Source organism: Neomonachus schauinslandi, chromosome 10, assembly GCF_002201575.2.
Source record: "Neomonachus schauinslandi chromosome 10, ASM220157v2, whole genome shotgun sequence".
Classification (NCBI taxonomy): Eukaryota; Metazoa; Chordata; class Mammalia; order Carnivora; family Phocidae; genus Neomonachus; species Neomonachus schauinslandi.
In genome coordinates, this window is record NC_058412.1 from 112,870,365 (window position 1) to 112,895,687 (window position 25,323).

General features: G+C 48.5%; 1 protein-coding gene across 4 annotated transcripts; it reads right to left on the reverse strand.

Annotated features, from left to right (window-relative positions):
• Positions 1–1,539: 1,539 nt before the first annotated feature.
• Positions 1,540–23,830, reverse strand: NSFL1C (NSFL1 cofactor). 4 transcript variants are annotated; one of them, XM_044918479.1, is made up of 10 exons: positions 23,692–23,828; positions 21,201–21,298; positions 15,716–15,790; positions 13,833–13,838; positions 13,091–13,256; positions 12,366–12,458; positions 11,216–11,325; positions 10,248–10,385; positions 4,337–4,501; positions 1,540–3,261 (listed from the first exon to the last, which is right to left on the reverse strand). In XM_044918479.1, the coding sequence occupies exons 1-10, from the start codon at positions 23,794–23,796 to the stop codon at positions 3,099–3,101; spliced, it is 1,119 nt and encodes a 372-aa protein (XP_044774414.1). In that variant the 5' UTR covers positions 23,797–23,828; the 3' UTR covers positions 1,540–3,098. The 4 variants fall into 4 exon arrangements, with proteins under 4 accessions (XP_044774414.1, XP_021544571.1, XP_044774415.1 ...); XM_021688896.1 differs by lacking the exon at positions 13,833–13,838 and having other exon boundaries at positions 23,692–23,830; XM_044918480.1 differs by lacking the exons at positions 12,366–12,458; positions 13,833–13,838.
• Positions 23,831–25,323: the final 1,493 nt, after the last annotated feature.

Below are 25,323 nucleotides of genomic sequence, written 5' to 3' on the forward strand. Positions count from 1 at the left end.
TTGTGAACAGACTGCCGGGGCAAGGGCAGAAGCAGGGATCAGTGAGGTCAGGGCAGTTGTCGCCAGCGAGACGATGGAGGCTGGGCTGGGAGACCCCAGGGGAGGGACAATGGCTTGATCTGGGATGCACGTGCAGCTGAGCCCAGAGGACCTGCTGATGGACTGGATGTGGGGTGAGGCTCGGGGCCATGGGGGGGCGGAGAGACAGAGAGAGAGAGGTCACAGGTGCATGAGCTGCTCAGCCGGGGAACAGGTTGGACAGCAGAAGTCAACAGCGTGATATCTGCTCTGCTTCCCAGCCCTGGCCCGAGAAGAGTGGACCCAGAAAGAAGGCGGGGAGGCCACAGCTACCGTCCAGGAACAGGAGCAAAACGCATTTAAAGAAGACCTGCCTTTATTTGGCCCTGGGAGGGAGAAGTCCTGAAGCAGTCCCCTCTGAACATGCTGGTGGCTAGGGCAGAGGGTGCAAAGCAGTAAACCCACCTTTCTGCACCAGCTGCTTTCCCCAGTGAGCTCCAAGTCAGCTTTAAGGGGCTCCTGGTGGGCATGGAAAGGGGCGCTGTTGCCCTGGAGGGCACTTTGGCAATGCCATCCAAAGCCATAGAGCTATGCCCGGCTTCCGCCCCACATGCTTGCTTCCTCCCGTGGTCACCTCCTGAGGAAGTGACCAGATGTATCCCAAACTGTACCTACAGGGTTTGGCATGGTGGAGTTTGCAAGACCAAACTAAAACAATACACATGCTGCACGGTAGAGAACAGTTTAAACTGAACTTGGTGAGGCATCATCATCACAGTTAACTTGTGTTTTTCACTCAGCGCTTCATTTTAAATATCGTTCCATCAGGACAGGTCCCATGTTTTGCAATATATCCTTGGCCCATGCAATGCCAGGAGATTCCCTTACCAACCAACCAATTTTGGGGATGAGTCAAAATCCTCGCCCCAGATGAATGGAATGTCTAGTTGAGAACAACTGTCCTGAATTCAGAAGCCCCAGAAGCAGTGGTTGTAATTTTTTTAAAAACCTGTGATGGACCTTTCATCTGAGCCACCCAGAACAGAAAGCTAGGGCTAAAAACATCCTGGCCTGGCCTGGATCCAGACCAGTGTGATCTCTGGCTTGGTGGCTGGCAATCCCTCTGACCTTGGGCTAGACATCCAGTCCGTCTGAACTGCAGTGGCTACAACAGTTAGATCAGGGCCTCACCCACCTCCCCGGGCTAGGTGGGAACGCGAAGAGCCCTTCGTAAATTCTTCCAGATGATGCAGGTTCTAAGTGGTGTTTTTATGATCTCTCTGGGTGTGTACTAATTAACGTAAGCAGAATTAACGTAAGCAGAGTGTACGCATACAGGGCCGGGGGCTGGGGTGTATACAGATACAGGGCACAGCGGTGAAGGGCACGAGCCTTGGAAGCAGACAGACAGTACCTTGCCACTTACCAGCTGTGACCTGGGCTTTAAGTTTTGCACTGTAGTAACTACTGTTATTACAGTCCTTCAGAACAACCCATTAAAAAGTACAAAACTCTGTTGTCCTCATTCTGGTTTTTAATGGTCAAGGTGACAATAATTTACAAAGTTTTTCCAGACCCGCATTTAGTTTCCATGGTCACCTCTGCCTGCCCGACACGCCGTGGACCCTGCCCCGGCAGGCCCCCGCCAGTTGGGGGATCAGACACCCCAAGCCACATCCCTTTCTCGGGATGGGTACCGGGTGAAAGCCCAAGCCCTTCCCTAGCTCTGGGGGAAGCAATATTCTTGTCTCGCCACACGGGTGAAGCAGGAAAGAGAAAGTGTGTGGTGAGGAGTGCCTGGGAAGAGGGCTGAGGCACATTATTATGATTCAAAACCAGGAGACTCTGAGTCAGTGCTGATTTGCAGTCTGTGGTTCAGCTGATAGGGTGGTGGAAGGACTTCCATCCAAGAGCCCTGTGATCCTCCTCTGCCAAACTCGCACAGGAAGCACACTTCTGGGGGGAGGCCTCTATCAGGGGGAGCTCCTGCAGGGGCTGCTGCCAGTCGGAAGGCAGCAGGGCAGAGAACTGCGCACAGGACCTGCGCACTAGAGCCGTGGACACCGCACTCGCCCTCAAAACGGACTCAGCAGGAGCCTCTTGCAAACGCTCACACAGTGGAAGCGGCTTGTGGCTCAGGGAACCCACCTCCTCTTCACCATTTGATTTGCCCCACACCGTGAGTGGACAGCTCAGGGACACCTCAATTCCGTTTCTCTTCTCGGCCAAGATGCCCTACTCTGCCCTAATTTGGGCTGGCAGGAGCTGCTTCCCAATGAGGAGACACCCTGTCTGTCTCCCAGGTACAGATCTCTGCACGTGGAGTAAATAAGGCAATGGCAGAGCAGCTGAGAAGATCAGGGCGCAAGTAGCCCAGATGAGGGAGGAAAGGGCTGGGGCAGGCGGGTGTCATCAGAACCCCAACTGGCCCAGGCCCAGGGAGCTCGAATTTCCCAGAGTTTGAGTGAAAGGAGCACAGGGAAGTATTCACTTTCACTTGAAGGGCTCGTGTGCATCTAGATCTGACCTCACACTTCAGGCACTCCTGCTGCTGCCATCTGATCCAGTCAAGAGGTTTGTTCTTGTGGGAGGAGGTGGCTACAAAGCCTCTTTCTTCAAGTGCCTGACTCCCTTCCCAACAAAGGGGGAAACCCTCCACTAGTCATCTCAGGGATGGTGGGTGGACACTAGTGGATGGGTGTTGTGGGCCACAAGCAAGTTTTAAGCAGAGATGATGGAAGGGAGGCTCCTCCCCACACACCCTGGAAATTAATGTGATTTTAAAGCAATCAAAGCCGGCTTCAGTGGGAGAGGTTCCGTACAACATGCTGGTGATAGTCCTTCAATTTTTTTGGTTATTTTTATTTTTTTCTTTAAAGTCCATTGATCGTCACAAAAACCCAGGAAATGCAACTAAGGAGAAAACAAATGTCCAACCAAGATCTAAGAACCCAGAGCTACGGAGGAGACGTGGCCCTGGACTGCTGGGTATGCAGGAGGGGGCGGGAGGGGTGGTCCCCATGGGGCAGCTGGCCATGGGAGACGCAGGAGGGAGATGAGGCTGCCGGCCAGGCGGGCGGTTATGTTAATCGCTGCACGATGACGGCGTTGAGCAGGTTGGCTTCCTTCAGGGTCTGACTCTCGTCAGCCAGCTCTTTGTTCGGGAAGGTAGTCATGAGGACAAAGCTGGTGGCAGCCATGGCCGGCCGGGCGTCCACGATGAAGAGTCGGATGTCGCTGATCCTGGTGGAGTGGGGGTGAGTGGGGAGGTGGGTGAGCAGGGCCCTTCTCTGCTGTCCACGACCCCTGGCCATCCTTCTCCACAGGGCAGCCAAAACACTCATTTGGAAGCACATCAGATCTTGTCACTCCCTTGCCTAAAAACCTTCACGGCTGCTCGCCGTCTCTTGGGATAAACACCAACCGCCTTACTGTGATCCCAAGCCCTACCTACTTTGACACCACCCTCCTTCCCATTGTTCTCTATCTTCCTCCTCCTAGATTTTCATCATGCTGGGCTTTCTGCCCACTCTGGGGTCCCTCCTCCTAGAGGCACCCCTGCCTGACCCATCTCCTGTAATCCTAATCACACTCGTTTCACAACTTAGCCCGTATGACACCCCTGTCAGCACTCAAGGACTGTCAAGCCATTCCCTAGGCCCCACATGTGCTTCCAGTTTAGTTGGCCTGTGACTGATGAAATTTAGATACTGCTATTCTAGAAAAAGGAGTTGCCAAATACCTATAATACCAGTAACAGTCCTCCCCTGCTAATCTCTTCAATCTCTCCGTGCCTCAGTTTCCCCATCTTTAAAATGGGATTGGCACAGTTAGCTTTGATCCAGCCCAGATGATCTGAAACAGTAGAGCAGGTATTCTAGTATTCTCAAAGGGCAGATCTAGAAGAGACTTTCCCAGCCCAGTGGTTTTCAAAGACTCCCTGGAGGGTGCTGGGTGGAGGAAGCCAGTTGGAGGGGATGCCGGCACTGTGCCCCCCTCCCCCTCCATCAAGCACGGCAGTTCAGATTTTATTCTGCTGCACCTGGGCTTTACCATGAAATTTCCTGTGAACAAATACTGGGGGTGCTAAAAAGACCCTGAGAATTCCAATCCCCTAATTTTACAGGTGAGAAACGAGACCCAGAGCAGGGAAGCGAGCAGTTACTGGCCACACTTAATGCAAGGGCAGGGACTAGAACCAAAGGCTTCAGACCTGCAGACCTTCCCCTCCCACTGCCTCCTTCGGGGACAGCATGGCGTGCCTGCTGGTGTTTAGGGGGCCCTCCCAGAATAAGCGAGGCCAGACGGCGCAAGGCACCTGTGGCTGTGGTTGAACTTCTGCACCAGCCTCCCGCCATCGGCGAGCCGAATCTGGATGTTTGTGGTGGGCTGGGACTCGTCGATGGAGACGGAAGAGCTGGCTTTGGCTTCGTTTTCCGCCTGCTGCGCTGGAGAGCTGGTATTCAACACCTGGGGGGCCGTGCTGAGGAGAGAGAGCACGTCAGGCCGCACAGAGGAACAAGGGCCCTGCAGGAGGGCAGTCCCGCCTCGGAGTCAGCCTGAGCACTCGCTGTGTCCGGGACCACGTGTGCCGTTGCTGCCACAGGGAGCGACCGAGACAAGCCCTGCCCTTGTGGCACCTACCTATGGACCCAGCAGAACACGCTCAGGCCCTGAGCTGCTGCTAGCTTCCTCACTCCTGAGCCACCTGGGGCAAGTGACTCACCCCCTTCTTCCTGGGTGTCCTCACCTGAACGAAGGCTGAAAGGGAGGAAAGCAGTATGCATGACAGCCTGCAGCGGGACCAGACCAGGCTGAGTTTTAGCCTCAACGAGAGAGGGCAGTCCAAGTCTGCAGCCGAGGAGGGCCCGACACAGCCTGGCAGGTGACTGCCGGGACGCAGGGACCAGTCCAGACTCTTTTCCTGTCACAGAATCTTCAGGCCTGCACTCCCTAGTGCAGCCGTACTTTGTGCACATTTATTCTCCTGTGTCAACTATCAGAAGGGGGCAGAGATTTCCCACAGGCCAACCAAGTACCCCGCACCGTAGGGATCATTTACATGGTAGGAACAGGACATGGTGTCTGCTGCACTGTTTAGAGCTCAGATCTTAGATCAGATGGACCGGGGTCTAAATTCACCCACTAGCTCTGCGGTGCTGGGCAAGTTACTCAAACGACCTTAGTTTCAACAAGAGTAGTAACGAGGATCTTGAACAAGGGTTAAGGCTATGTGCCTTACTCAGTTTCTATGAGAGATAAAGGAGAGAGCTACATACAGCACTGACATATACAAAATGAACCCCCAATTCTCGGGGTGCCTTGGCTGGCTCAGTCAGTTCAGTGTCCTACTCCTGATTTCTGCTCTGGTCATGATCTCAGGGTTCTGGGATTGAGCCCCACATGGGGCTCTGTGCTCAGCGTGGAGTCTTCTTGTCCCTCTCCCTTTGTCCCTCCCTGCTAGTGCACACGCTCGCTCTCAAATAAAATCTTAAAACAAAAACAAAAACTCCCAATTCTCCACAACTGTTGGGAGGTTTCATTCCTCTCCTGTAAACGCCCATGCATCTCACTCCCAGCCTTTCTCTTAGCAGACACCTGAGCCCAGACCCATGCAGAGAAAAGGCCATGAGATGCCAGCTTGTTTGCTTCCCCAAGCCTCTAATTACATCAGTTCTTAAACCTCTCCCTTCCCCCTGGATCTTTACAAGCTAAAAACGGTACCTGTAGCAGATCCAACAGAAAGTGCTTTCCCAAGTCTGTTCTCTGGGACCCTAGTCCCTCCACAACCCAGGAAGGTTGTGGAAATGCCACATAACAAACTGGAAGCATCAGAAGCCACTTGCATATTAAACGTCTTGAGAGACTGTGCAGTTAAGGCAAACTTATTTAACCACCACATCCTTTTTTCATGGGACACTTGTTAATCCTCCTGCACACAGTGTGCATGTGAAACACTGCCCCAGAACACACAACTAGCTTATTCTGTTCTGTAAATGTGAAAATGAGGACTCAGAGAATCACCAAGTAGAGTTCAGGAGAGAAGCCTGGCCACACTTACCAGCCGTGAGAGGAGCTGCTTCTACGCATCAGCCTCCCAGCACGTGGGCCAGGGCACACAGAGAAATCACAATACCGCAGACTCTAAGAGATGCTCAGGAACAGTGGGAAGTCCACCGTCACGCCTGTAAATGCCTAAGACTGACTCTGTTTTGCTCAGGAGTTTCATGGGCGTTAGGTCAACTGTCTAATTAGACTGTAGGTGACCTGTCCCTCGTGGGACTCTAACGTGGGCCAGGGCACACAGAGAAATCACAACACCACAGACTTCAAGAGATGCTCAGGAACAGTGGGAAGTCCAACGTTACCCCTGTAAATGCCTAAGACTGACTGTTTTGCTCAGGAGTTTCATGGGCGTTAGGTCAACCGTCTAATTAAGACTGTAGGTGGCCTGTTCTTCAACTGTTTTATGTAACATTTCCAAGGACGGAACAGGTACTCAGTGAAGCTACTGCCTGCCAGAAAGGGAACTCTCACATCTTCGGTCAGGCCTACAATGAGAGACAAGCTATTCCAAGAGAGCCCAGAGTATCCCTTTGGGCAAGGGTGGGGAAGGCAGGGACACGGGAATGGCGTTCATTTTGCTCACGCACTGTCTGGGGGGGTTTGATAGCCACAGCCTCGTGACTCCTCACAACCGTCCTTTGAGATGGGTATGGTCTCCATTTTATGGATGAGAAAACAGCAGTGCGTGTTGTAGGGCAGTTTCTCAATTTTTAAGAACTTACGTGACGAACAAGCTTTCTCCCTCTACATTCTGTGTGTTCCTACCAGCCAGGACTTTGTCAAACTTCACAGTCTATGGTTTACTTTAAGAACAAAAATCCTTTCTCAAACTTGTCCCCTGCTCCCAGAGAATCTGATATACCCTTCACTCATGAGCTGGGTGACCCTCAGCTAGTTAGTGAACATCTGGGCTTCTCAATTTCCTTTTCTGTAAAAGGGGAATACTACCCCTATCCCACCTCTATACCCCTTAGTGCAGGCAGTCCACTACATGGCAGCCATTCCTCTGAAGGAGAGTCAGTGTGATGGCTGGAGAAACAGCACAGGACCGGCCATCACCAAGCTGGGCCCCAGGCTGAGTATTTCACGCGCAGTGGTTCATTTAATCCTCAACGGCGTGTGAGGTAGGAATTCATCATTTCTACTTTATAGGTGAGGAAACTGAGGCACAGTAGGATTAAGCAATGTACCCAAGATCTCAGTGTTGGTTTGAGGTGAAGCCAGGACACAATCCAAGCTGCCTGGCTCTTGTCCTGTGCTCTAACACCTGACATACTCTCCCGCCAAGCCTTGGAGTCAGGCAGACCTAGACCTGGCCTTACGAAACACTGCCCCCAAGACACAGTTTGCTCTCGATAAAATGGGAATTAAATGAAATTTCTGGTTGAGATAACAGCTAAAAATAATGCACCGTATCCAGCATATACTAGGAACACAAACAAATGCCTATGTGGCTATGTAAGAACATCCCAGATGCAATGCAACATGGCAGGTAAGAGCAGAGACTGGAGGGAACCTATCTCTGTAATGACCAGCAGTGTGACCTTGGGTGCGACCTGACCTCTTCAAGGCTCAGAGTCTTTATTTGTAGACTAGGGATTGAAACAGGATTAAAGGTGATAACACATATGAAATGCTTACTCCAGTGCTTCGCTAACAGCAGAAAAACACTCTAAAAGCTGATTACTATCATTCCTCAAGGTCTTGCCCCACTTATATTATCTCTATTCTGGACCCAAATCAGCTGGAGAGGTTACTGCCTAGCCATGGGCTGCAACTGGAAGGTCACCTAAGGGGTACTCCCAACCTACACAGCCCTCAAGGAGGGTGAGGACTGGAGTAGGAGGAACCTCTATGCCAGATTTTATGGTTCTTATTTGTAGCAAGACACTCAAAAAGTAGTAGGTCCAAATTGCTCTAGTTGTGCATGATAGCCACATGCATTGGTTAAGGGAACTCAGCCTTGGGTCTGGTGTTTCCGGAGAGCTAACACTTGAGCCATTCCTCGCAAGGAGCGGCTGAGTCATCTGAGGCAGTGAAGGCACTTCACCCAGGAACAGGAATGGTCAGATCAGACATCCAAAAGTTTCTTTACTATCTTACTGCAAATATCATCCAACTCACAGGGCAACAGAGCCTCACCCAGAGCAAGAGCCTGAATCACCCAATTGCTCATTTCCTTTGTAGTCGGGAATTAACTGGGCACTAAGGTGCTTTGTTGTCACAACTGTTAAGTGCTGACACCTTGCCATCTCTTTACAAAATGACCACTGCAGAAAGCATGGTGAGCAGCCGAAACTCAATCCAGGTAGCAGCAAACCCACACCCCCCAGGGCGTTCTTGGTGTTTGCTACTCATAATCAAATAAATGCAGTCTTTCTGGACCTTCAGATTAGTTCCCATCCAAACAGATGTAAAACCTAAAACAACAAAGTTTAATACAACCCTAAGAATTTTCTCAAATTTTTGAACTGGTAACAGTTTATTCATTCAGATAATTGGAGGAAAAAAACCCAGGACTGACTGATTTTTGAGGCAAACCTGAGAACATTTTCTTAAACTTTTGGCTCTTGATCATTTTAGTTGACAAGATGACAATGGAAAATGTTGCAAAATTTATGGGAAAAACTAGAAAACGCTGCCCATCTGGTTTAGACTGAAAAGCTAAAACCTTACTTAACTTATAAAATCTCATTTAGCTATATAAAACATGTCTTTTGTTCATTTTTCATAGAAAGCCAAGCTGAAATAAAATGAAAGTGGCACTGGCAAAGAATATTTAGCCAGCAAAATCAAGCTCGTCAAGCACCTGATTAACAAGATTTGTCTCAACTTGTTGGATTCATCCTCCACAGCCGCAGAGAGGACCACTCTGAGGACAGCTGTCTTGGGACTAACCTGCAGGCCCAATGCAGCAGACGAAATGAGAGCAGGCTAGACTTACTATTTGGGTCCTGGGAAATCAGTCTATTGGTCTCTAATGTCCCGAGCTATTATTTTGCTCCTGATAAGGCATGAATGGCCAACAGGGAGGTCAGGGATTCCAGGAGGGCCCGGCTGAAGCTCAAAGGGCACAGCTGCTGGCAGACCACACTCTGATCCCTGCAGATGGTGGTGAGGTGAGCATGGGCAGTGCCTACCTCAAGAGCTGCCAGATCTAGGTCAGAGAGGGTGCTTGCTGTGCAGGTGTGGGAAGAAATGCCAGTCAGAAGGCCTGGGTTCCAATCCTGGTTCCACCACATACCAGTCATGCACCCAAGCATGACCCTTAGAGTCCAACAATCTCAGTGTTCCTTCTGGAAAATGATTGTACCAGCAGGGAGGGTCATGATTCCCTGAGTGCCTCTTCTGTGCACAGTTCTCCCTAAAGAATACTGACCAAGTGACCCCATGGACAGAGATGAGTGGGCCTCTGAGAGAAGGCAGCCTGAGTATGGGTTGGCCAAGGTCTGGTGGGAGAACTCTGCCTATCAAAGGCAAGAGTGACTTCGACCAATCAGATCGTACCAGGGGTCTGAACGCAAGATGGAGGCAGCGGCAGAGGACACAGGCAGAAAAAGTCACAGGAAGTGACAATGAGTGTCAGGCAGGGCCAAAAGAGGAGAGATAAGCGCCACCATAATGGTGGAGCATCAGCCTGCACAGGGCAATAATGTCCCTGAGCTTCCCTGGATCCTGAACAAAGCTGCTGTGAGGCTGGGTTGGGTGACAGAGTCCAGGATTTCTCATCCCTCCAAACCCCCATTTCAGGTGACCCAGGAAAATGTGTCTGTTTCAGCCATAAGCCATGAAGGAGACTACTGCCATGAACATGCTAGATTACGGAATCTAAGCAGCAACGTATGACCCTTCCTGCTCACACTGACTAACTGCTTACTGTGGGGCAGCACTCTGTGCTCCTCACAGTGACTAAGGAGGGAAGCACTCATTTTATCAGTCACATTTTAGCACTCAAAGGTCATATGGCTAGAAAGTGAAGAAGAAATTTTAAACTCAGGTCTCTTAACACCAAAGTCCACGTTCTCCACACTCTTCCTCCCATACAAATGAAATATGCAGTACTCTGTAACAGTGACGAGCTACATGTCAAGTGAGTGAGATACAGGGTCTGCGGGTCTGGTAGAAGTACCAGCATGTCCCGCTTCCGCCCGTGCTGCCCTTACCTGCCCAGTTTCTGACCCTCTCCAGTGAAGGCTTTGAAGGCTCCCTTGGGTTTCACAAAATCCTCATCCCGATGGTCTTCCATGTCCAAATTCACCTGCCCACCGTGAGCTAACCTCCGTAGCTCGGCTGGCACCTCCCTGCAGAAGAAAAGACAACGCTGGGGTCCACACAGAGCAGCACGGGAATGGCAGTGATGGGGGCAAAGGGAGGAGAAACGTCCCAGTTCCAAATGTGAAAATCGCTGGGCCTCCATAGGAAGCGGCTACTTTAGTGGCTACTGTCTGCCTCCCACTTGTCTCTCGCCTGCTCAAAGTCACAGTTGAGACCTCTATCTTAGTTGGTCACTTGGTTCTGTCCCAGGCCCAGAAGGGAAAAACAGACACACAAGGTTTTAGATCTGTGAATCTGTATTTCAACGGTGTTAAATCTGCTTAAAATTTTTTACTTCTTGGGGCGCCTGGGTGGCTCAGTCAGTTGAGTATCCAACTCTTGATTTTGGCTCAGATCATGATCTCAGGGTCCTGAGACTGAATCCTGTGTCGGGCTCTGCACTGGGCGTGAACCTGCTTGAGAGTCTCTCTCCCTCTGCCTCTCCCCATGCTCACGTATGCGTACACGTGCGCTCTCTCAAAATAAATAAATAAAATTTTTAAAAAATGGGGGTGGGGGGGCAGTGTGCCTGGGTGGCAGAGCCAGTTAAGCATCCAAGTCTTGGTTTTGGCTTGAGTCATATCTAAGGATCATGGGATGGAGCCCTGCGTCAGGCTTCGTGCTCAGTACAGAGTCTGCTTGAGATTCTCCCTGTCCCTCTGCCCCACCGCCTGTACTCTCCCGCTCTAAAATAAGTACATAATCTTAATTTTTTTTTTAAAACTTCTTAAATAATAAACATTTCAATCAGCCTCTTCTTTTCCATCTGCCATTCTACTCACTGACATGGAACCCAGAGGAAGGCTTCTCTGCTCACCCTCTGCGAATCGACTCCAGAAACTGGGCATTGGATGGGTCTTGGTAGCTTCTGAGTTCACCATTGTCCAGGCTGAACCCACTCTTCCAGAGCTTCAACACTACATGAACCTGTGACAATAGGAGGTAGCAGTCCATACATTGTCAGGAAACTGGCAAGCACACCAATGTGACCCTGTAAATTAGCAGGTTCTTACTATTTTCTTGTGTCATTATCAAAACACAGACAGACACACCACACACACGCACGCACGAAGAAATCTATCAACCACCAAGTATTAATTTAAATAAGATGATACGGCAACAGGTTAGGAGCATGGACTTTGATTTAAGCAGACCTGGGTCTACATCTCAATTTTGCACTCACCAGGCTAAGTGGCTCTGAGCAAGTGACCAAGTCAAAGCTGTGGCTTATCTGTAGGGTTGCCAGTGTGCTTGGCATGTAGCTCGTGCTCAACTAAGCTGCCATGGCAAATTTACTCATGGGACTATTTTGCAGTCATTACAAATGCTATCTACAATCTCTGTGAACTCCCCATACATGTTCACAGGAAAGGGTTGAGGCTACAAACCAACATATTAGCAGCTGCTGCCTCAGGTGCATAGTTTTTATTTTCTTCTTGTTCGACTTTATTTTGGAATAAAACCCAAAATGATTAAAAACAAATACATAATAGAAACTAATGGTCACAAGGCCAAACATTGGTTTATGACGTAATATTAAATTCACAAACCTCACAATTATCGATATAGTATGAGACACTTATTGGTGAGGTGACCCTATACAGAGAAAAAAGGACTGAACAATAGTAAGGAAAATTTTTTCAAAGTTGTGTTTTAGGCCTCCTTGGATGGACTGAAGACTAAGTTCTTTAACCATGTCCGCAGCACCAGAAAACCCCAGAATCATGATCCCTCTGCACAAGCTTCGTGGAATGCTCAGACAACGCCTTCATTTGTCCGTCTCCTCTGCTCAGCCCTTCTTACGAGTACCCCGCCCAGTCAAGTAAATCCTCTCCATCCAAGGACCACAGTAAGGTGGCCTCTTCCCTCTCAGAGGCTGCTGGTGCACACGTAACATGTGACCAATCGCCTCTGAAAAACGGCAGAACAGTCTATGAGCTTCCCAAAGAATGGAGACGCACACTCACATCCTGGCCGGAATGCCGCCTCCTTTCTCCTGCCACGTAGGCAGACTCTTCTTCCGGTGCTGCCCCAAGGCGATAGCCACCCCCTGCAAACGGCTATAAAACACAAGTTCATAAACACTGAGGAGACAGGCAATGGTGGTGGGTCACTCACATACAATGACATACCTCAAGCCTGTTACCTACTAGGTGCACTTGCTCTGGTACTGAACTCAGAGCCACAGGGCCAGGCAGTATGGGAGATGAATGAAGTGACCTGGACTGGTGAGAACTGGGGGGGGGAGGGGGAGCAGGCAGAGGGCACTGCTTGGCTAAAGGGAAGAGCTGCTACTAAGCTCTGGTTAATTATGGTCATGCAGGAATCTGAGGGCAAGGTAATGCCAAAGACTTTGACTTTCCCAAAAATGACAGAAATCTAGCATTTATGTAACACAGGTGGCTACTAATTTAATTAAAACAAAATAAAGTAAAACACTGAGTAAATAAAGTTGGCCAAATACAACATGTGTATAGGACCTGTTCCAACCCACAGGCCTATATTTGAAAACTGCCTCAAATCTTGATTTCATGTTAAAAGGTGAAACAAACCGCATTGCTCTTGCACCTATAAGAACAAGTGAGCAATGAAAGACAAAACAAATTCAGTCACTACTAGGGTGAGAAAGGGCTCCCCCCAGCCCCCAAAAACCAGAGTCCGGTGGCCACAGACAACAACCCCCTACGCTTACTCTCGGTTTACTGGCTTCTCCAGGGCTCTTGGTCACTCGCTCCACAGCTACAGCTCCATGTTCCTTGGCACCTTTAAAGAGATCATCCACCAGCTCGTTGGGACTTTTCTTCCTGGGAGGGCCGACAATCTGCTGTCCACTTCTCTCTGAGCCCCCGGCATAAAACCTGTACAGAAAACATGTGTCTTACACTAAACGCACTCGGAAAACATGAATACAGCATGTGCCAGGCTCTGGGCTAGGTGCTAGGAACACTGAGGTAAAGGACGCAATGCCCATCTTTAAGGAATTTACTGTCTACCTGGGGAAACAGGTAAGTAGGCAGGCAGGCATAATGCAGTGTGAACAGCAATGGAGGTCAGTAAGGGGTGCTCTGGAGCACTGAGCTGGGGAGGATCTTCTGGGCTGAGTCTTGAGGATGAGGATATGTTTATCATGTGACGAAACCAGGGAAGGGCATTCCAGGCATGCATGACAACATGCCAGCTCCAGAAAGAGTCCCAACTGGGAATTATCCATCCGCTGGCCAGCACCCTTCTCGGAGATGGCAACTATGGTCACGGTCAGAAGCAGCTGCAACTAGCAGCTCTAGGTTAATAGTGGCAGTGGCGTGGTTAGTACAAGCAGCTAGGCTCCAGTGTTGGCTCTGCCGCTGAGTGACCCTGGGCAAACTGGTGCAGTGCCCTGTATCTCATTTTTCTTATCTTTGAAATGGGAGGGAAGGACCACATGCCCTACCTACCTGCTCCTTAAGTCAGGGCCATGAGGTTCAAATCAGCGGATGTATGCAAAAGAACAAGCACAGAGTAATGCACGCATGTAAGGTGGTGTGATAAAGCACAGAGAGCTCACTCAAGCTTCACCTCACCTTGCTATTCTGGTGATATCCACTGGGGGCAATGAGAAGATGGTACTGAAGAAGGTCAGGGAAAGCCACATACAAGCCCCAAGATACCCACACCAGGCTCTGCAATGGGCCACGTATGGCTTGAGATTAAGTTAGCAGTTTTTAACCTGGTTCTGAAAACCAGTACTCATGTAGCCTGGCTAGCCACCTGCTTGTCGCTCCTATTCACTGCTAGGTCAATGGCATGTCTCTCAGTGGGGAGAGTTGAGAACCTATAAAATTAGTCTCAACCTTCTATTTCCCGACATTCCACTGAATGCAAGGCAAGCCACAGACCTAGACAAGGACAACAGCACCAATGTCATCAGGTCTGAAATGCTGAGGGGCTGAGGATGTAATCAGGATGTGAAATAAAGGAAGGTCATCACCTGGAGGATGTGACAGGACAGGAAAAGGAGGCAGCGGCCATTTAGAAGTTGGGCATTCACATACTTGATGGCATTGCCTTTCACTCAAGGAGTGTAAAACTCTGAACCTTGAATGTATCTAAAAAGAAGGCTGTGAGGCAGTGTAAAGGTCACTATATGGATGAAAACAGAGAATAGAACACATGTAATTTCTCAGCCCACTTCCCAAAGAGTGACCATGATGAGATAATTATATTTCCCTAAGAGTTACTATAATGATCGTTAAAAACGTCTCACAGACCGAGGCAGGGCCCATGGGGAACTAAAACCCATGAAATGAGGCTGCAGATGAAGTTCTGCTCAGTGGACTGAAAGGTCTTTATTATGGAATCTCAAAGCCTTGGCTTGTGAACTAAGAGCCTGTGATCAAGTGCTTAAGAATATTCATTCCCTTCACCTGCACTTTCATTTCTACAAACTACCGTAAGAAGATAATCTGAAATGTAGCCAAAGATTAATATACAGAGATGGTCACAGCACTGATATTTACGATAGTAAAAAAACTGTCAAAAACCTAAATATTGGACAATCCATATGATGAATTATTATTATAGTTGCTGAAAACACTAATGAATCTTAATGGCATGGAGAAGTACTGAAGAAATAGCATTAATCCAATAAAAACAAGAAACAAAATTATCTTGACTGTCACCATGTAAAATATAATACCAAACAAAGTACATTTATATACAGAGCAAAGACTGAATAAAAATATGCCAAAACATTAACTCTAGTTACCAAGGGGTGCATGAGTGTTACATTTTTTCAGTATACTATTCTATATCTTCCACAATGGACACTATTTTTATTACAGTATTCCTAGCGGTTAAAAACAAACAGACAAACAGTATGTGTATGTGTGTATATTGGGGGAATACGCACTGATAAGCTTTCTATTCTGTTTATTATGTAATATATTGTCTTTTTAATTAAAAAGAAAAACCTGGAAAAATAAACACCCAAAATATTGATACCTGGTGACCACTGGGTGACCAGGTATTATGAATAACTTTCTTTTCCTTCTTATTGGTTCCCTTCCCCTAACACTCCTTAACAAATACATATTCTTTTAATAATTAAAAAAAGAAAAACCCAGAATACCCCAAAAGAAAAAAATAGTAACAGAGAAAAGGGATGACTTCTAAGCTACAGGGAGTGGGAGACTGTTTCTAGAATATAACCACCCAGACTAACCCACAGTAGTAATGGCTAATGATAACCGAGCACGTTATCCTTCTAGGTCCTTCTAGATGGTTTATACATTATCATGGACTTTCCTGTGGACTGTATGCCCCACCAACAAAGACTCACCTCTGGCCCTCTTCTTCCTCTTCCTCCTCATCTTGGTCATGAATGAGGTCTCTGAAGGATGTCACCCTATTATCGCTGGAGACACAGAAAGGAGCAAAATGATATTGGGGAGAGTTAAACAAAAGTAACCCCCATTATCAGCTGCTAAGGAGTTGAGGACATAGGGGTTAGATTTTTTTCTTTTTTTGGTGGGATCTACGTGAAAGAGGATTAGCCTTTCTATCAAAATAATGTGGCATTTTTCTTCACGGTAACGCAGGACTGCAAACAAATTAGGAAGGACTATTGTGAAATAATATGGAGTCCAATTTCAGCTCTCTTAGACGGAGAAGAGGGAACAGTATGGGGTGTATGGAGATATGGGGTATGTACTACTTTAAAAACTTACAATTGGATAGCTGTTTTCAACATTTAATTCTTATTACTTTTTTTAACAGATTTTTATTATTTTTAAATAATTTCCACACCCAACGTGGGGCTCGAACCTACAACCCCGAGAGCAAGAGTCACATGCTCCATTGACTGAGCCAGTCAGGCACCCCTCATCATTTAATTTTAAATACTGAACTGGATACTAGGTCTATAAAGATGATCAGACACAGTTCTTATTCTTGAGTTGCTTATAGGCTCACGGCCCCTGAGCCAGGAAACCATCTGTTATATACTGTGTGGTATGGGCTATGGCAGAGGGAAGCACATGGGACACATGGGTACAGAATGTCCTGTCCCTCGTGGGGTGGGGATGGGGGAATACCAAGAAAGGTTTCCTTGGAAAATGCAACATTTGGACTGTGTGCCAAAGAATGAATGGACCATCAGTCATCTTTGGACCATCAGTCAGGTGGATAGAGGGCAGGAGGCTGGTGGGGGTAGGGAGGCACTGCAGGGAAGTGGTATATGCACATATTCAAAGTACCACATTCTAGGAAGGACAAGCTATCAAGAAGTGAAAAGGAAATGAGTATGTGGCTCAGGACGCCTCCGCTTCTGCTGCAGGTTAGTCAAGAGAAAGTCTTTATTGGTGTTTAGGAAAAAAGCAGAGCTGTCTGTGGGGCTGGAGAGGGCACAATAAAAATGGGTGTGAGAAGAGTCACCTTCCTCCTCTGACTTTGTTTTACACTGTCACTTTTTTTCTAGTTTAGAGTGTCCTCAAGGAACTTAGGAATCATGAGACACATTTTATAAAAACATTTTCTGTATTTCTTAGGGCAACAGGTAAGTTCTTTATAAAATGGTGGTGGTGGGGGATAACACAGGTTTACTGAGGCTAGACTGAGAAGCCTCAAGGAGTTATTTTCTAGGGAGAAAGCTCCAGTTCAATCTTGAAAATTTATATCAAGGAGACAATCAGAGGACAGAACAGGCTTTGAAGTGCCATCAACTAGAAAGGAGAGAACAAAGACCAATTAATGTAGCAAATGCATCCCCTGCTTGAGTTAGCTGAGAGCAACCTCCTGGGCATTCCTGGATGCTCTATATGACATAGTTCAAAAGGATCCAAGTGACAGATGTGCACTATGGCCCTGAAAGGCTAATTTCACTCATTAATCTTCCCAGGGGGTTTTCCACAGATGTTCAGGCTAGCATCCATGGGAAAAAAGCCCTCTCTCTGTTGTTAAACACCTTCAAATACCACATGTACACATGCTTGAGCAAACCACTTACTCTGGCAGCAGGTTTGATTCTTTCTCCGAAAGTTCTCACATCCAGACTCTGACACTATCTGACAGACTCTGGTGTCCATATACCTGGTTCTAATCCCAAGTGAGCCCACCTGGGGATCTGGGGCGTGCTAATGAAGTTCTCGAAGTCTTCGTGTTCTCATGTGCCAACAGGGCCAATCACAGCACCAACCCCTCGGGCTTTCTGTGAGCTGTCGGGGCACTGAGCCTGGTGCAGCACATTGCAAGTGCTCCTCTCAAGCAGTGGTTCTCAAAGTGCTGGTCCTTAGACCGAGAGCATCAGCAGTACCTATGACACTGTGAGAAATGCCAGTCCCCAGGCCTGCCTCAGAGCTCCAGAGTCAGAAACTTTGGGAGGAGTGCCCAGCACCCTGCATTTGAGAAACTCTCCAAGTAATTCTGACACACGCTTAGAGCTGAGAGCTGCTCTGGGGTAGTGTTCTGAGAGTTACCTTAGGCATGGACGTCCAGGGGACACCATCAATTTGAAAACACTTTGTCCTTTGTCCTCCACAAAATGGCAGAATGTCTCAGAAATTTCAATTTTTCAGCATCAAAGCTCTATCTCCCAGGTACCCTGGCACCCTGAGTACACAAAAGTCCTTTGTCAGATCCATTTCTCATAGTGATGGAAATGTTGTACCTATGCTGTCCAGTACGGAAGTCAAAGTCACATGTGACTACTGAGTATGTGAAATGTGATCCAGTATGGATAACTGAATGTTTTATTTAATTTTAACTAATGTAAACAGCCACATGAGGCTATAGGCTCCTACACTGGATAGTATAGTTTTAGAGAATCAGAAAATGGCAGTCCCTGGCATCCTAAGAAAGTATAGTTAAGTTGGATGAAAGAAAAAAAGGAAGAAACTCACCGCTACCTCTTGCTCTACCCTGTGCTAGGTACAGGGGTGGGAGGCACTGGACAAGGAGGTAGTATGTGGCAGAAGCAGCTCTGTATATACACAGACTTGGACCTGAATCTGCCGTAACAGCAGCTGTGAGTTACTCAATCTTTCTAAGACCCAGCACCTCACCTACTTCCAAAGTTGTTGAGGCATAACAACATAGGTTAAGACTACCTGGCAGAGCTAGACAGATGGTGGCTGCTCCTGAAATCTTAGCCATCCCACTTCCAGGAACTTAAAATTTCCTGAGAGAGAAAAAGCGAAGTTAAAGATCAGGAGAAGAGTTCAAGACGACCCACAAGAGATGTCACCAAGAAGTACCTGGATATGGGTCAAGAAGCGAATGAATTATAGGTGACTGCATTTCTGAGTAACAAGACCATGGCATGCTGCCTACAGGTTGGGGATAATGCACTCAAAAGAGAAGGTAGGGACAGAGCTAAACTTGGAAGGACCCATGGGAGCTGGACAGGAAAGAGAGCAGGTATGTCCAGTTAGGTGAAGGCTCAAACAAAAGCAGGAGAGCAAAAATGAGGCAAAATTGAGATACCAATGAAATCAGTTTGGTTGGAATAAAGATTCAAGAAACAAAGAAAGGGGGGTAAGACTAGGATGGTAGGTTCAGGGCCAGCTCTGGAGGACCCTGAATGTCCATGAAGGGAGGCAGTACATCATTCTGGCTGAGCGTTGAACACTGGAAACAGAAACAGATCTGCATTTAAATCCCTGTTTTACTAACTGTGCATCTTGGGAAGACACCCAGCTTCAGGATCTTCATCTGTAAAATGGGTAGAGTAATAGTACCCATACATAGGGTTGTAGTGAGGACTAAAGAGATGTACATGTAAAGGCTTAACCTAGGGCCTGGCACCTGGCAAGTGCTCAATAAATGACAGCTGTTATTACTGAGGAGTTTAGACTATCTTATAGCAATGGTTACCGTTTTTATGTCCCAAAGATCTTGGAAAATCTGTTAGAAGCTATGGATTTTCTCGCCAGAAAAGATAAAACATACACACAAAATTCTGCCTGTAACTTCAGGTCATTTATAAACCTTCTCACATCCATTCCAGATTCTAGAATCAAAGGAGGACCACACTAACGGAGTGCTGCCCCACAGCAACAGCGAGGACATGAGAGTAGTCGAGGAGAGAACGGCAAGGGCGGGGCGAGCCAGCAGCAGGCTAAGTGTCCTGCAACAGTCTGGTCCCTCGGGGTGGGGGCAGAGGCAGGTCTCACACACAACTCCTCAGAGGTGCTAGTCCAAGCGTGGCTTCTCCAGTCCTTCCAGACAAGGACAATGACATAACAGACTGTGTCCTCCCTCTCCGTTTGTCTTGGCTTCACCCAACTGAGTACCATGTTTGAGGCTTACCCAAAGCAACAAAGCAAGGCCTTTAGGCCTGCACATGTGTTCAGTCCCCCTTGGTCCTAACATTAAACTCTGTTTCTTTGATTCTTTTACTTAATAGATCTATTTTTTATCTTTGTGGAAAGAGAAAGGGGACACATAGAAAAAGAATGGGGATGATGAAAACCAATGCTGATGATGATGATAATAAAAGGACAACAGCTAACATGTACTGTGTTCTACATGCTTCGTAAGTTAAAAACTCATTTAATCTTCCACGTGGTAGGCACTGCTACCATGTCCATTTGACAGGCGAGGAAAACCGAGGCACTGAGATGTTCAGTAAACTGTCAAGGTCACAAAGCTCCCAAGTAGCAGAGTTGGGATCTGAATGTAGGGAGTTGGGCTTGTAGGCTTCTGCTCCAATAAACCACTGCCTTGATATGACTTTAAGGCTACTAGAGGAGAGAGGTACGAACATGTGACTGATACCAGAGGCTACATTTCAACTTCTCCCCCTGTGTGTCCGACACGCCAACATCCGAACAGTAACCTGGGGTACCCGTGAAAGACTCACACCCAGGAAATCAGCCGTCTCCCTAACAACCATGTTCCAGATAGTAACATCCAGATGAGCCATCACCCATACCTCTGGACATGGGAGATAGGGAAAGAAGTTGAGGAGGAACAAAATCTGGGATTAGAGCTCCTTCTTCAAAGGGAGGAAATGTAATTTAAAGCTTGGATGCCCTTAGAGAGAAACACAATTTACCACTCCACTGGCAAAGAAACATTCTATCTGTATTTTGGGGTTGATTTAAAAACCAAACAAATTTTTCTGGTGAAAACATATACCAGAGAGTAGAAACAAATCAGGCTAGAGCAGAGAGGGGAGTTGTAGTTCAGACACCTTTGTAGGAAGAGGCCCTGCTTGTCTCCTGGAGGACCAGCACTGTCTCGCTCTGCAGATCACAGTAGTGATCTGCCATGGGAACCTTGGAGTTAAGTGGCTGGGACAGGGGATGCAAATGGGATCATAAAGGTTAACTCTGTTTCACCTAATCAATCTGGGAAGGAGTGGGTTACACAGGTTTATTTTCTCTTAGACTTCTAAATAGGGTAATGGGCATCCTAAAATATCAAAAGAGCCTTTCTAAAATCATCTAGTCTAATCTTTTACATCTACAGCCCCCAGAAAGGAAGTCGTTTGGTTTCTACTTAAAAACTTCCAGAGATGAAGAGATGACTCCTCACATTCATAAATAAAAGACCCTCAAACAACTTAAAAGTACGTTCTGTGGTTTCCCCCAGGACTGGGCCATAAACCACACTCAGGTAAGAGTCTCCACCTGAGTGTGTTGTGCCTCTCTCTACAGGAAAGGAACATGTCATGCGAGGAACTAGTATCCACCAATTAATCTAACTTTCTTACTCCAACCCACTGGTCCGTATCTCCAGGCCTGAATCCTCCATTAAGTCAGGAAATTGCTCTTCATCACTGTTGGAAGCGCACCCAAGTAGCAATAATTGAAGTTGGCCCTTACCTGGGGGCTGTGCCTCTGGACACTGAACTGGGGGTTGCCTGCGAAATGGTCACAATGTCTTCGTCCCCTCCATCCTCATAAAAGCTCGCTAGGGCGATCTGAAACAGAGAGGCAGTAACTTGGGATTCTTAACCAGGCCTTCATCTAACACATATTTCCTTTGAGTGCAAAAAAGCAAAATCACAAAGATATGGCCCACACTTATAAGGTGGGTCTCTATCTGGGGACCACAGAAAATGAGATGAAAAGATAGCAAGCAGACCAACTGTTTCTCTTCATATCACCTGAAACAAATTCCACCCACTAAGGTGAATAGAAGGCAAGAAGGAAGGCTGGGATGGAGTCACTCCTCATTCTCATTTTACTAGGAAACGTGCTCCAGTAAAAGCAGTGTACATTTATTGAGCATTTATTTATGTGCCACGTTGTTCTGAGCATAACTCTACATGTGTTAACTCATTTAATCCTCAAAGAACCATATGTAATTGGTGTACTGTCGTCTCATTCTATAGTTGATACAGAAACACTGAGAAATTAAGAATATTGCCCAAAGTTAAGCAGTTGGTAAGGAGTAGAGCCAGGTCCCATCCCAGGCAGTCTGCTCAGGCCCTTACTCTCAGCTTTTATGTGACAGCCAGAAGTCAGCAAAAGAGAGACTGGTCCAGATTGCTATGTTTACTTTCTCACTAAGGCCCAGTTTCATCATCTATGCAATGTAGACACTTGTCCCACCAACCCCACACAATGAATGAGAGGACCCATCAACATTCCTGCACAGTCATGCCTTAGCTCTCTATATCCAGAAGGTGTACGGGAGTCTTTTGGCCATTTGTGTTTGGTTGTTTCTCTCACTGACTTAACGGTTAGGTATTTACTAACCACATACTTTGTACAAAGAAATAAGAAAGAGCACTGAGGTCTACGGAGATGAAAAAGATATGGTTCCTGTCCTCAAAATCACCAGCTTTATAGTAGGCAGTGAGCCTGTGTGGGACGTAATCAGCCTGTTAGGAGTGTGCCTTCATGGGATATAACCAGTCCCCTGGAGGCAGTGTGCTGTCATAGGACACACACTGAACTGGTATTGAGGGGGGCCTACATTCAAGTCCTGGCCCTGCCAGGCAAGTCATGTTTCAAGCACGAGCCTCAGTTTCCCTACCTGTAGTGTGAGGAGACTGGGACTGATAACCTGGCACCTGTGTAACATTGTGAGCTTCTAGGTTTTCCAGGCCGTGGCTGCATTTTGTATTTCTGCCCTGCACAGGGGCTTCACAGTGTTTGTGTGTACAGGCGTGATGCTATACCTCTTTTACTCTGCGGAAGCAATTTAAATGGTGGAGTCAGCAGACCCAGTTCAAATCCCAACCTCACTATTTAATGGCTGTGGGATCTGACATATATCACTTGCCTTCTGACCTTCCAACTGCTCACCTATACAGCAGAGCTAAGTCTTCTCCACCTCAGTGTTGCTAGGATTAAACAAATCATCACCTGTAAAGTGCCTGGCACTTGGTGGTTCAGAGCCTGGGCTCTGGAATCAGACAGAACTGAGTTCTAAAGCTATCTTTTCCACTTGGTAACTAGTGATGCCTTGAGCAAGTTACCTAACCTCCCTAAACCTCAGCTGCAAAATGCAAAGATTAAGTAATTTAAGACACGTAAAGCAGTTAGAACAGCACCTGGCTCATGGCAGGGAATCAAGAACTACTAATCTTCGTCATCCACCCAAGACGCAGGCTAACCAAGACCATTTACGCAATTCTTTCTACAATTAATTACTGAGTGCCCATTTGAGCCAGGAGCAGTTCTAGGTACGGGGGATTCAACAATTTACAAAAATCCTCCCTCGTGTAGCTCATCTTAATGCCTTAATTAACAACTATTTAATAAATACGTAATATGTGCCAGTACACTAGACGATAAATTCCACGAGACTCCCATTTTACAGATGACTTAACTAGGAAAGACGAATAGGCTCCAAGGTTACGCCACCACCCTGGAGATACTCTCCCAGGAACTGGGTAGGAGGGGGCGTGGGCCAACTCCTGGGCCGGGCTGCTCCCACCACCTGCGGCAGGAGCGGCGTAAAGGGAAATAAACGATCACCTCGTCGCCGGCGCAGCTCCACCCCGGACCGAGTCATTCCCGCCGGCCCGGCTCTAGCCGAGCCTCGGCGCGGCCGCCACGCCCCCAGGCTCCCCTCTCCACGCGGGTCGCGGCAGTGCCCAAAGTCTCGCTGACCCCACCAGCGGGCGAGGGGGAGGGGGAAACCGAGGCCCGGCAGAGCAGGGCCGGGCCGGGGCTGGCCCGCGTTTCCCCACGCCCAACCGAGCTGGCGACGCGTGGCAAGCGGCCTCAGAACTCTGAGGCCTGGGTCGGGCCGCAGCCCGGCGGGATGACTGTGCGCTTCGGCCACCGCGGGCTTAATGCGCCAGACGCCCGCCTCCCGCAGCCCCTGGCCGGCCCGACGCAGCCGGCTTCGCGCCGCTACCTGCAGGTCCCAGCCGGCCGACTCGAGGAAGAAGCGGGCCCGGTCCTCCTCGGCCCCAGTCACCGCCACGAACTCCCTCACCGCGTCCTGTCGCTCCGCCGCCATCTTCGCCCTGTGCGCCGCCTGAACCGCTCCGGCCGACGCCGCACAGCCTCAGCTCCGCAGCCGCGTTCCGCCCGCTGGTCGACCCGGCCCAGCCGAGCGGCGCCCGCCCGCAGGCCCCGCCCCATGCGGTGCCTCACGCAAAGCCCTCCGTGCGGGGAACGCTCCCTGCTCCGCGCCCTCTGGCGGCCGCGGCGCGGACCGCCAGCCTAAGGGCGGGGGTGGAAGCCGGGCGGAGGAGGAGAGGCGGGGCAAATCATCCCCGCACCTGTAGGATGAAGAATCTCTGAAGGAGTCAGATCCACAGTTCTTCATTGATTCGTTCCTTCATTTGATTCATTTATTTATTCGTTCATTCACTTCCTTGTTCACATATTTACTGAATGCGATCAAAGGGCCTGGTGCTCTTCCACGGATGGGGACAGGTAAAGAGCAAAACAAAGTCCCTGCCCTCACATTCTAGGGGAAAAAAATAGACCTGGAACAACAGGTCCCTCCTCCGCTCCCAACACGAACGTGCCTCCCGGTCTCACACCGCGTAGCAGACAAAATCTCCCGGCCTACAAGACCGGTGTGAAATACGCCAGGCCGTCCATCTCATCTTCTAGGCTTCCCACTAAGTTCCTCTGCCCCAGGCACACTCCCTTCTTGCTGCCAGGCGCGCATTTGCTTCAGAGCCTTGCCAGCGGCGGCGATTCCCTTTTCCTTTACTGGTGGGCAAGGTGTTCCCCCACTTTCTTCAGGCTCCTGCTCCAAGGGCACCTTCTGAGACCCAATCCCGTCTTTTAGGTCCTCAGCTTCTTTGCCCTCTTGTCTCTTGCCATCCTGCCTGGGATTCTCTTCTCTTCCTCTTTCCTTTGTCAGCTTCTGCACACCTCCTCCCCTCAGTTTAGGTATTCCCTCTTCAAGGAGGCCTTCCTACGTCCCTGGGCTCTCTATCAGACATCTTTGTGCATGCCCTGTGACACCTTGTTAAGTGTTAGCCTTCCCCAAGGGCCACCATCCTTGTGACAGAAGAGGCTGTGGCTGTCTCTGGCACAATATGGCTTATCAGCACTCACTCTGGACTCAGCCTGGGGTTGAAGCCCAGACATTACTGCTTGTAGGATCTTGAGTGGATTACCTCTAGCTTCAGTGTCCTGATGGGTAAATGGGGCTCCTTACAGTACTTCAGAGGGATGTGTGAGGATCCAGCGTGAACTGCTCTGCTTGACACTTACTAAGCCCTCTGCAAATGTTAGGGGTCATTTTATCTCCTGGGACCTGCAGTCACTGGTATTAAATAGCCACTTGATGATCCTTTGCTGAATTAATGAAGGAATGAATGAATGAAACCAAGTATCTGAGCATCCAGAGGAGAAATTCAAGGTCAGAATCTGAGGACAAGGATACAGGGCAGGTACCTGGACCCTTGATGAGTGGTGAGCTGACTCTGGGATGTGATCCAATTTCAATAAATACAACTTTTCCTTTTCCATAAAACAGATGGTGGGGAGAAATGGCCTGAGCCCTCCGACCCATAAATGTGCC